General features: G+C 34.9%; 1 protein-coding gene across 1 annotated transcript in view; it reads left to right on the forward strand.

The window, feature by feature from the left end:
• Positions 1–12070, forward strand: part of LOC128166439 (uncharacterized) — a 77979-nt gene that overhangs the window by 34181 nt on the left and 31728 nt on the right. Inside the window, exons 81-108 of the mRNA XM_052831607.1 lie at positions 80–217; positions 526–729; positions 918–1046; positions 1427–1615; positions 1981–2109; positions 2362–2547; positions 3082–3228; positions 3339–3530; positions 3929–4063; positions 4342–4530; positions 4730–4864; positions 5008–5184; positions 5584–5712; positions 5925–6110; positions 7107–7229; positions 7425–7610; positions 7721–7849; positions 7982–8164; positions 8391–8513; positions 8670–8867; positions 8998–9126; positions 9309–9494; positions 9801–9935; positions 10175–10351; positions 10663–10785; positions 10958–11140; positions 11418–11561; positions 11747–11929. Of these exons, the coding sequence (XP_052687567.1) occupies positions 80–217; positions 526–729; positions 918–1046; positions 1427–1615; positions 1981–2109; positions 2362–2547; positions 3082–3228; positions 3339–3530; positions 3929–4063; positions 4342–4530; positions 4730–4864; positions 5008–5184; positions 5584–5712; positions 5925–6110; positions 7107–7229; positions 7425–7610; positions 7721–7849; positions 7982–8164; positions 8391–8513; positions 8670–8867; positions 8998–9126; positions 9309–9494; positions 9801–9935; positions 10175–10351; positions 10663–10785; positions 10958–11140; positions 11418–11561; positions 11747–11929 (4467 nt within the window). The remainder of the gene's footprint in view (positions 1–79; positions 218–525; positions 730–917; positions 1047–1426; positions 1616–1980; positions 2110–2361; positions 2548–3081; positions 3229–3338; positions 3531–3928; positions 4064–4341; positions 4531–4729; positions 4865–5007; positions 5185–5583; positions 5713–5924; positions 6111–7106; positions 7230–7424; positions 7611–7720; positions 7850–7981; positions 8165–8390; positions 8514–8669; positions 8868–8997; positions 9127–9308; positions 9495–9800; positions 9936–10174; positions 10352–10662; positions 10786–10957; positions 11141–11417; positions 11562–11746; positions 11930–12070) is intronic.

The following is a 12070-nucleotide window of genomic DNA, read 5'->3' on the forward strand; positions in this document are numbered from 1 at the left end:
GATAATGAAAAATGGTATTGATACAATATTTCAGAATGAAAGAAAAAAATTAAAATCATGTTATTTTGCTTTCTTGCAGAATACTCCATTCAGTACAGTCAGATACAGTCTCATTGGAGATGAAAATGCCCAAGTATTCTTTAGAGTTAATGACCAAACTGGGCAAGTTTCCACAAATGAGCCCTCATTGTTCTCAGATCAGGGAACCATTTACCAGGTAAGAAAAGGCTGGCTGTTATAAAGTTGAAGTCAAATGCACTGTTTGTTACTTATAGATCCATGCATGTTTATCTACAAAGCTGTCACAGTGCATTTTATTTCACAATGAAAAGGCATCTTTAAGAAGTATTATCCTTCGTCCTCTTACGTACATTCATAGCTAAATATGCAGTATCCAGCGCATGCGCAGATAATGACCACTAATTCACAGAAACGTAGATGTAAACTTTTAAGGTCTGCAATATAGTTATGCGTACATGGAATTGGCAATTTTTTGGATTGACTGATTTTAATGTATTTTTACAGTTGAGAGTGAGAGCCGAGGATGCAGTAAATACAGTCACAAGTTGCTCGGGAACCCTTGTGCTCCGTGTCTCTGTTAACAGAAACTTGAATTCCCCACAGTGGATAAATGTGAACACAGCCAATAACTATGTCGCAACAATATCAGAAACCCACAGTGTCTCCCTATCTGTGTACAGAATTCAGGCAGTAGATGCTGATGACAAGGTTTGTGGATCTGAATACTCTTAAGAGTGAGAAAAAATGTGCTGGTTTCATTGTTCCTTAAGTGACTTACAACTCATGAACTGTTATTGATACATACGATTTGTTGTCAGTTTGTAATATGTTTATATAAAATTTACATTTTACCAGTATATAAAATTACAAAGATAGTTGTTTTTTTTGTACCACAGGTGCCAAACAATGTTGTCACCTATGCTATGACAGCAAATTCCCCTAACAGGAACTTGTTCTTTGTTGATGTGGATGGCTTTGTTTATCTGAGAAACAGCCTTGTGGGAATTACAGGGGACCCATTCACGGTAAGATTTCCCCATCTCTTAATGAATTGCAAAGCAGTCAAAATGCTTATGTTTGTAAAGCAAAGTGACAGTCGCCTATCTGCATGGCATTGTTTTAGTTGGCTTTATTCTAATGTGTTGAGTATAAGATAAAAAAAGAATTATTTGTGTAAAATGTGCAGAAAATGAATGAAAGAGTTATCTTAAAGTTTTGAAATATGTATCGAATATATACTATACATGTATGCATGCAGTGTCCTGCAAATTATGTCAATAAGAGGCAAGGAATGTTATGAATAGTACCTATCATTAAAGCACCAGGCTTATGAATTTGTTTATTTTATAATGTCTGATAAAAACATTTTTGGGAGTAATGTCTAAACTTATTTTCTGTTTTGAAGGTAAGGTTTGTCGCAACTGATGGAGGTAATCCTGCTAGAACCAGTCCCGAGGCAACGCTTACAGTAAACGTGAATCGTAACCAGTTCCCACCAGAAATTCTGAATCTTCCTGCAGAGAAAGAAATCCAAGAAAATCAACTCGTCAATGAGGAAATTTACAGGGTCAATGGCAGGGACAATGATACTTTTGTAAGAGTTTCTCTCTTTCTCTCCCTGTATAAGTCAAACCTTCATTGATGTCAATTCATGTACAATCAAACATAAATATGATCTTCAACTGTAATAATACTGTAAATGTATTACATTTGGCTGTATATTCTTTTTAATGCTTTTGATGGAATGCAGATTCCACTAAAACAAGTACATCGCCAAATGTCACACACACACACACACACACACACACACACATATATATATATATATATATATATATATATATAAAAGAATAGTTATATTCAGGAATATGCTAATTCAAATCTACGCCAACTTGTTCCGCTAAATATCATACGCGCCAAATATAATACATTTATAGTAGTACTGATTTGTATTTGAAGGCTCCATTCAACGCCTATTCCTTTGAACTTGTGGGAGATGGCTCGTCAACGACGTTCTTCCGAGTTTCATCAGATGGTGCAGTAACATTGCGACAGTCTATCTCATCAGACCCTTCCACCACATTCCAGGTTGGCAATATTTTTGAGTACTGTCATGTTAAGGATAACACAGTTTTGAAAGAGTTATTTGGGATGATTGAAAAAATTTCAAGTCGGTTATATGTTACTGAATTCCTTTTAGGTTCCTTCTTTTGTAAAAAATGCTTCAAATTTGTCTTAAAGATTTGGGATAGGGGGACTCTTCACACTTGCATATTAATGAACTTGTACAAAATGAGATATGCCTGATACTTATCTTTTTATTGCTTGGCTTAATTACAGCTGCGTGTCCGCGTACAAGATGGAGGTACTCCTCGAAAACAAGACGAGGGGCTTCTAACAATCAAAGTGAACAAAAACCTTTTCAGTCCTGTGATGACTACCGGCCAATACAGCCGACGAATCCTGGAAACCCAGACTGTTTCTCTGCCCCTGGTCACTGTCCTAGCCACCGATGGAGATCAGTTTGTAAGTCATATTACATTGTACAACTTGACGCTGGTCCCCAGATACCTCAACTCTTGCTCAATATCCTAATTAGTGAATTTTTTCGTTTAAAGGCATTCCTCTAGTGTTTAATTTAGTATCAACAAAGTTTTATGTTATATGAAGAATTACTCTAGGGGCATAGTTAATAATAACGTTGACTATCATCATTTTATAATTTTTTTGTTTCAAAGAACTATTACCACTATCGATCAAATAACTTATATTCTCATTTGAACACTTTTTAGATAATTGAAATGCATATACTAGGTTCAAAATGAAAGAGAATATGGAGTATTAGGTATATCACTATGGGTGATATTTACCATGCACAGAAAATTATTTAGTTCTTGGGTGAAAATAGAAACTGATTAAATAATTACAAGGAGTTTTGATTATTTTATACTTGTCTGGAATAGATATACTTCATGTTTTATGTCAGAAATTAATAAGTAGTGATAGTATGAATCCTTCACAACACAGTTACACAGTAACAGTAAATTTGATGTTATATAGACACCCAACAACCAGCTGAGGTATTTCATAGTGGGTTCCAACACAACTATAACTGATTTCTTCATGGTGAATGAGGACTCCGGTGCTGTTATGTTAAGGAGATCCATGCTTGATTATCCAAACACAGCTACAACGCTTACAGTCAATGTAAGTAATTGTGTACAAGACTAGCTGTCTAATGTACATTGTACAAGCATGAAAGTAAAAAAAAAATAAACATGTATGCAACTAAAGCTATGACTTCTTTTACCTTTCAGTTCCAAGTCAGTGCAGAAGATAAAGGAAGTGTACCCAAACAAGCCAACAACCCCCAACTAGTGTCCATCACTGTGGTCAGAAACACAGCCCCATTCTTTGAGAATACATTCACTTACAATGCTGAGGTTCAACAGTTTGAACCTGGAGGTGCCTCAGTATTCAAACCTATAGGAAGAGATGCCGACAGTGATGTAAGATTTCTAAACTTTATGTGAATTCTTAAAGTGTAATCAATTTTAATTTTTCTTGCATATTGCTTTACATGACAGACAGCTAGATGTAAACACTTTGAATTGATATTTTTTATTATAGTCAATAAATTATTTGCTCTGCCCACATATTTTTCTTCCCACAAACTTTTGAATACACAGTCGGATGCTATTTTTACATGGACTTGTATATAAATTCACGGTTGGATATAAAATAACATCCCCACAAACCAGTTATTACTGGTAGTTAGTGCTATTATAACCCAGATAAATGAAACTCAATTACTTCTTTCACTTTACTTTTTTTAAGTGATCAAATTTACCTTGTGCATGTTCATCTTATCCTTATTCAATATTTCCTAATCTTGACCATTTTACAGAGTCCATTCAATGTTTTGACCTACTCTCTGATTGGTGATGATGCTGCTACAACCGTGTTCCAAATCAATCCAAACACTGGAGTTATCTCTACTAGACCAACAACAAATCTGACTCAAACTATTGGCAACTTTGTGGTAATTTTATTAATATCATATATAACATTGGTTTAATTTAACAAGATTATCCAAATCTTTAAGACAGTGGCAGCAAACTGTAGTTTTATCAAATACGTAGAACTCCAATTCAGTTGAAAATGATATACTTGATTTTCCAACTTGTTAAAGTTACTGATTTTGAATCGTTTGTTATTGTTGATATTAAATAATGTGACAAACATTAACAGTAATTCACTAGTCTATAGAATTGACATTCTACTTGAACTCTAAACAGTAAACCCTTTATCTACTTTAAGGCTCGTGTACAAGTGACAGATGGTGGGTCGCCTCCCTTGTCGGACACAGCCACGGTACAGATCACCGTCCAAAGGAACAGGGAAAATCCTCGTTTCCTTCATGCTGTGGATCTCACCAGAAACATCCCAGAAACTCTGCCAGTAGGATCAGAAATCATTGACCTGAATGCCACCGATGATGATTTCTTTGTATGTAATGCTTTCAATTAGAGATTCATTCATCTATGGATTTGTTTTTATAGCATTATTTATTTTACAACAATTTGTTCAACATTTAGTAGATCCTAGTGTTTGTAGGGATCAAGTCTTTCGACAAATTTACTTTGTTTTTGTACTTTCCGTATTAAATAAGGCTGTCAATTTAATTTGTTGAGTTGATAATCTTCAGGTTCCAAATAATGTAATCTCATACGTGATAACTGGGGGTGATGGAAATCCACTGGAGTATTTCTTCATACATCCCAGCACTGGTGTTATTGTGCTCCTGAAATCGGTTAAATCAATATCCACCAGTAATTTCAGGGTAAGAGTGTCTCTCTCTCTCTCTCTCTCTCTCTCTCTCTCCATATATTACATCAGTGTTAATTGAGTTGTATATCATTTTATTCTATGATTATGCCTGTTCAATGACTTGTTTTGATTCGAGAGCTTTTTGTTTTGATCTAGTTGAGTGTCGAAGCCAGGGATCAGGGAGCACCTATGCGCTTGGCCACTGCCACGGTCCGTATCAATGTTCTACGAGACACAGGGGTGTTAGCATTCAGTGCTAATAACTACAATGTGACAATCAGTGAGAATAAACCAGTAGGAGACTCTGTTACCAACACAGTCGCCTCACCAGGGGTTTGTCTTCCCTTTTAATCTCATTTGTCTTTAGCAACCATTGGTGATATTGGCAGCTAGCAAGAGTAGTTCAACTTTTAAAGAAATATAGTACATTTATTGCATGGAGTGTTGAGAAGATTGTCTAATGAAAGAATTATGCCATGTTTCTTAACGAAAGATTGGTTTAAACTATAGCAACATAAAAAAAAGTAATGCTAAAGAATAATTAACAATCCTGTCAAAAGGATTGAATTGAAAATGTTAACATGGGTAATTACAGAGGATGGGTTATGGTCATAAATGTATTTGGGCAATTTGTTGTTCTGTATATGACCCTCATATTTATTATCTAATAATATATTCTAATAACATTGTGATGTACTCGTATTCACTATTGGAATTTCATGTTTTAAACAGACTAGCATTGAGTATTCCTTGCTGGGTGTTTCAAGTGGACCAGATTACTTCAGTGTCAATGCAGCCACAGGACTAGTCACTGTCAGACAGCAGCTCACCATTGATCCTGCCAGGCTTACCTTCTACCAGGTAAACTTGCACTCACCACAACATATTATATTGTACAAGTGCTTGTAAAATTGATAACATGAGGCTTTTTAAGAAAAAATGAAGGTTTTTTTCCCTAAATGTTGTTAATGTTAATTTTTTGATATTTCTTTTATAGTAAATGTTTGACTTTGCTTGCTATACTAGCTTTAATGGTATTTTGTGCATCTTCATTCAATTATGTTTTATCATAGCTGCGTGTACAAGCCATTAATAGGGGAGTAGCAACGCAAACTGCAACTGCCATGGTCAACATTGGTGTCACTCGTAATGAAAATGGTCCTGTGTTTAGACCCAGTAATACATACACCACCACTGTTGAGGACACGATTCCTTTGGGTTCCAATGTTACTCTTCTGAGTGCAACAGATGCTGATAGAGTAAGTGCATATTTACTACATGTATTATCTGACAGAGTAACTGCCATTTTATTTTTTCATCCTAAATATTAAGTAAACTTAAGCTTTGAAGTGGACAGTGGACAAGAGCTTAATTTTACTTAATATTTAGGATTAAAAAAAATAAATGGCACTTACTGTGTCAGATAATAGTCATTAAAAAATTGGGATATTATTATTTCCACAAATATTAGCTTAAAATTGTGCCAAAAATTAATAACCAGTAGATAGATTTACATATGATATCTTGGCTATATATCTACAAGTCTAGATTAGATTTTGTTCACATTAATTAACCCTTTAATGGCCAAGTGCGCCTTTTGATGCATTTTTATGCTCGCAGAGAGAAAACTGCTGATATGATGTAAAGACATGGAATACAATAAAAAAATTGATATATTTGAAAACGAGAAAAAAATGATTTTTTTTTTTACAGAAATTTTTTTTGTGTAAGGTCATCTAAATATAAAAAAAAAAATGATTGATATATGCACATAAATTGTTCGCTAAATTCTTGCAAAAACTGTCAAAACGGCAGGCGTGAAAGGATTAAGGTACGGGAAAGCTTATTAAAATTGTGCAATAAATTTCGAGATTTTAACTACTACCACAGCCATTTAACAATGTTAAAAAAAAAATGAAAGTTGAAATTTTGCTAAAAAGACAGGCAAAACTGAAATACCAGAACAATCTACTCCCAAAACCATGATTGTTTAAGTACGTTATATGTACTGCTAACATTCTTTATCCATTGAAGATTTATGATTATAATAGCTTTAAAGACTGGTACTGTTTTTTCTGCACATATTGCCTGGTACTTCTGTAATTTGATCCTATTTTTCTAAAATGATGTACATGTTCATACAAGTTTGTTATTTAAAACTTTGAAAAAAATGATAAAATAATATGTATACTTTATCACATTGAAGATTATGTGGAAAATTAATCTGGAAATTATTTCTCATGTTATGTCTAAAGGATCAACTGAACTACAGAATACTGAGCGGGTCGCCATACATCGACCTGTTCTATCTCAACCCTGTTACTGGACAGATCACTCTAAAGAACGTCTTAGAAGGAAGAGCAGAAAACCAATATACGGTAAAATGTTCAATTTTTATACCATATTTTTTAAAGGGATATCCTGCCAAAAGTAAAATATGAAGCAACATTCAAATCTGATGACTGTTCAGCAATTATTTTGAAATTTTTAGTGGCAGACTTACACATTGTTCATAAAAAACATGATTCGAGAGGAAGATTATCATCTGGGTCATTTTTCTTTTTCTCCAACAGTTCCAAGTTCAAGTTAGTGACCAGAGAACTCCTGAGCGCACAGCTGATGCTACTGTAATTGTCAACGTTATCAAAGACCGGTTCGCTCCACAGTTTATCCGCACCCCATACCGCTCAGCAACCACAGAGAACACCCCAGATGGCGCTATCATCTTCAGCACAGAAGCTATTGATCAAGATCTGAGAGTAAGCACTGGTGAAATTCGGCTGAGAAATACTTGTATTAACACCATTTTGGATGCTCCAAAGATTCAAGATACATGAATTTGATTTGCATGAAATGTTGGTAATTTCAGGGGAGAATTGAGTACACTGTCATTGGTGACAATGCAGCCCCAGCCTTCTTTGGAGTGATTCCAGACAGAGGGAACATTACCATCATTAATCAAGCTCTTCTGAGGAAAGATGTGGGAACCAGCTACACGGTAAGGATCCATATATATATATATATATATATATATATATATATATATATTGTCAAGGACATTAATACACTCGAATCATAACAATTGAATTTCATTATGAATGTCTGACTAATTAGTATGGCTTCTTTGCAGCTTCGACTTACCGCCCACGACACACAGTATCCCAACAACAGAGCCAATGCCACTGTGACCATCCAGGTGACAAGGAATCTGAACTCACCTGTATTTTCTCCACCAAGTTACAGTAGAACCATACTGGACACTGTTCCTCTGGGATATCAAGTGGTTCAAGTGAATGCTACTGATGGAGACAATGTAAGTATAGAGAGCAGCTGCCTGCTGCCCATTTATTGATCTGCAGAATGCAGTGATTTAAAAAAGTATTGTAGGTGTTCTTGCTTGAATGAAATGTCTCTGTGTCATTCTTATATTCATTAAAGATTTATTAAAACAATGAGTTGAATTGAGAAATATATTTTAGAAAATATTCAAGGCTGAAAAGACATTTGAGATGTGACTCTTTCATTTCTATTGTACACAGGATCCAATCCGATACAGCATCATAGGAGACACCAGAGCCCAGACTTACTACTACATCAACCCAGAAACAGGCTGGATCACTGTAAAGCAACTCCTGACCACTGGAAACTGGCTTCAGGATCAGGTAAGGATATATGATCTTAGACTCTGGAAATGATGGTACTGTCCAATAAAAGGTTTTAACTTAAAGTTTGATAATTAATGTTTTAGGTTGTTGACCATACATAATTATCTGTGACATATTACATTACGTTGCATTTTGTTTTTCCTTTAACCTCAGATTTCGGTCCAGGCCTGTGATTTGAGAGACCCTCAGAACTGTGTTTCGACATTTGCCATAATAACAATTGATCGAAATGAACAATCTCCATTCTTCATAAATACTCCATATTCAGAAAGTTTGGGACAAGGCAGAACAGCCTCAGAGACTGTGATCTTCACTGTCACTGCTAGAGATCCAGACTTGAACCCAAGTACAGTGAGTCCCATTTAATCCTGGATCGAACTTCTATACATGTATAACCACAGTAAATTGTCTTTGAAATTTGAGAGTTTAAGATATTTATGTCAGTTTACAGTCATGTTATTTTTATATTTATTCAATCCAGGGAAGCCTCAGATATGAAACAATTGGCAACTATCCAGCTCCTTCATTCTTCTCCTTGAATACAACCACAGGAGAAATCAAGGTTGCCCGTGGTCTAATGGAGGATGGTCTACAGAGATCCCAGTATAACGTAAGATCTCTCTTTCTCTCTCTCTCTCTCTCTCTCTCTCTCTCTCTCTCTCTCTCAAATATTTAAAATGATTTCAATAAGTGTCTTTTATTGTTTGATTACAACTTATTCTATATTTGCTACCTTAGCTGTTAATATTCCAGTTCTGATTATGGACTGTAAATGAAACCTTCTTTTAACAGCTGGTGGTGATTGCCTATGATACCCAGTATCCAGCAGACAGAGCAACAGCTACAGTCACTTTCAATGTCAACCGCAACCCTAATTCACCTGTCTTTACACAGTCAGGCAGCTATCTTGTTACTGTTCCAGAGAGTTTACCTTTAGGCAGCAATGTTACACAGGTCCTAGCATTAGATGCTGATAATGTAAGTTTGTGTAATGTAAAATGCCTATACTTCTGTATTATTCTTAGTATCTACAATTTGTGGTTAATCAGTTAGCTTCATACTTGAGTTGGCAAGGATTTTTTTTTTAATCTGAAGTGTCAGCATTTGGATTCTAAAACCAATATTGAATATACTTTTTAATACAAATGTTACACACAGGACTGTAGGTTTTGTATTTGTAAAACAGTTACTATAGTTTTCAAGACATAGTCTTACATAAGATAAGTGCATGCATCTTGCTTTATATTCTTTTAAAAAAATTAATTGATATCCTTGTTTTGTCAGGATGTAGTCAGCTACTTCATCAGCCAAACAGGGAATACAGGACAAGAGGATCTGGATTTCTTCTATCTGAATGCAGAGACAGGAGTGATCACTCTCAAGTCTCTTCTCACCTCGACCATATTGAATTCATTCATGGTCAGAATTTAGAACAATTTCCCCCTTGAACTATACTGTGAAACCTATGCCATAATAAAATTTTATCTGATTTATTAAGTGGTGATGAAATGTTAAGTATGGGAAACTTATTTTAGAAAAGTATCACATTTTACATCTGCTATGTCATTTTTTGATTGGAGTCTATATCTTTAAATGAATTCTGGTGTACTGTCTGAGTTTTCAAAGTAGATGTGACTGGATCTTTTATTTTTAATTAGTTTGATGTGGTAGCTAGAGATCCAAGTGGAAAGACTGGCAATGCTGTTGTCACTGTCACTGTTACACGAGATCAACCTCCAGTCTTTGTGTCCACCCCTTACAGAACATCTGTTGTTGAGAATCGGCAAATCAATTCAAAGATCTTCACAGTCGCTGCTAATGATCCTGATAGAAAGGTGGGTATTCTGTACAGGCCCAGGGACAAGCAAATTAAAACCAACTATTTCCTTGTACACAACATAGTAATATGTGCATGATTGTCGATGTAACAATCCAAATAAAGTATTCTAAGAGTAATTTTAAATGATATTTATTTCAAAACAGTCATTAACATATACTGCATATTATTTTTATTCCATGAAAATTATTTTTGCATCATTTGTTGAGGAAATTTAAATAAAGTATAAACAACATAGTGATTTATATATGTATTGACATATTATTTTGCCATGCACATTGATTAAAAGACTGGCCTTACACTTTTCAGGGTCAAATTGTGTATGGAGTGGTAGGGTCTCTTAATGCCCCCTTCTACTTTGGAGTGGATAATTCCAGTGGGGAAGTTGCCGTCATCAACGACTTGAAAACTGACATTAGACAGCAATATGATGTAAGTATTACTGTTCTCTTTAGCTTGTGTGGTCATGCATTGTACATGACTGTATTATAACCATATTCATAGAAGGATTGATGGATATACTTGTACATACTAAAATGAAAATTCTACAGGTTGCAAATCAGTGCAATTTGTTGATGGTTGTTTCTCTTTACTTCCCTTTTAGCTTGTTGTAACAGCATATGACAGTGGTTCCCCAGGAAAGACCGCTACTGCTACTTTAACATTAACTGTTGTCAAAAACCCCTCCGTACCAGAAATCACATCTGGTCCCCACAGAGTCACAATATGGGAGGACAGAGCTCCAGGATCTAATATATTGAACATCACAGCAAGGGATAATGATAGAGTAAGAATCTCTGGAAAATAAGTTTACATTGTTACTGATAATTCTAGTTTCTTTTTTTACTGTATCTTGTCATTTAACTTAATTTATGTTCCCTCAGTGTGAAGGCTTTTTTGTGACTACTCATATGGTGTTTTTATTACAAATCTTTATCTCATATATAGAAAAATGTGTTTGAATTAACTTGACTGCATGCCCAAATAACAAATTACTATGCTTTCATTCCCAACAAATAGTTATAGAAAAGGAAAATTATGCCATTTATATTTTGACTTTTAAGGATACCTTAAGATACGAGTTGTTGAGTGATGGCACAGCAGAATCTATCAGAGCTTTGATGTACTTCACAATTGACCCCAACACTGGCCTGGTCTATGTAGCAAGAACATTGATGGATGATCCAACAAGGGCTGTCTTGTACAAGGTTTGTTACAGAAAATTGGTATTCAGTTTTCACTGGTAATATAGAAATGTTCTATAATATAATTTTGGAAAATGTAAACTTGGTTTGTTACAAAAAATCAGCATTCAGTTTTCAGTGACAAAACAGTGTATTAGAGGTAGACTACAATTTTGTGGAATACTAAATTTTTTATTACCTTAAAATAGATGAAAGTTCGGGTGAGAGACCAGCAGTACTATGAGAAACAGACAGAAGCTGATGTTGAGATCACTGTACTTAGAAATCAACAATCTCCATTCTTTTTGGGTACCTATGCCAGGGAAATACCAGAAAATACACCAATGTTGACTTCTATTCTTCAAGTTACTGCCCGAGACAATGACATGAGGGTATGTTATGCATGCATTGAATGTACATGTAAATAATATCAAATTAAAAACAGGGGGATTCAAAAAGGGTACATCATCTCATATGTTCAAGTGTGTTAAAAGATTTTAATGTTTATTTTTTGTGATTGATAGCTAATAGCA

The sequence above is a fragment of the Crassostrea angulata genome, chromosome 10, assembly GCF_025612915.1.
Source record: "Crassostrea angulata isolate pt1a10 chromosome 10, ASM2561291v2, whole genome shotgun sequence".
Classification (NCBI taxonomy): Eukaryota; Metazoa; Mollusca; class Bivalvia; order Ostreida; family Ostreidae; genus Magallana; species Magallana angulata.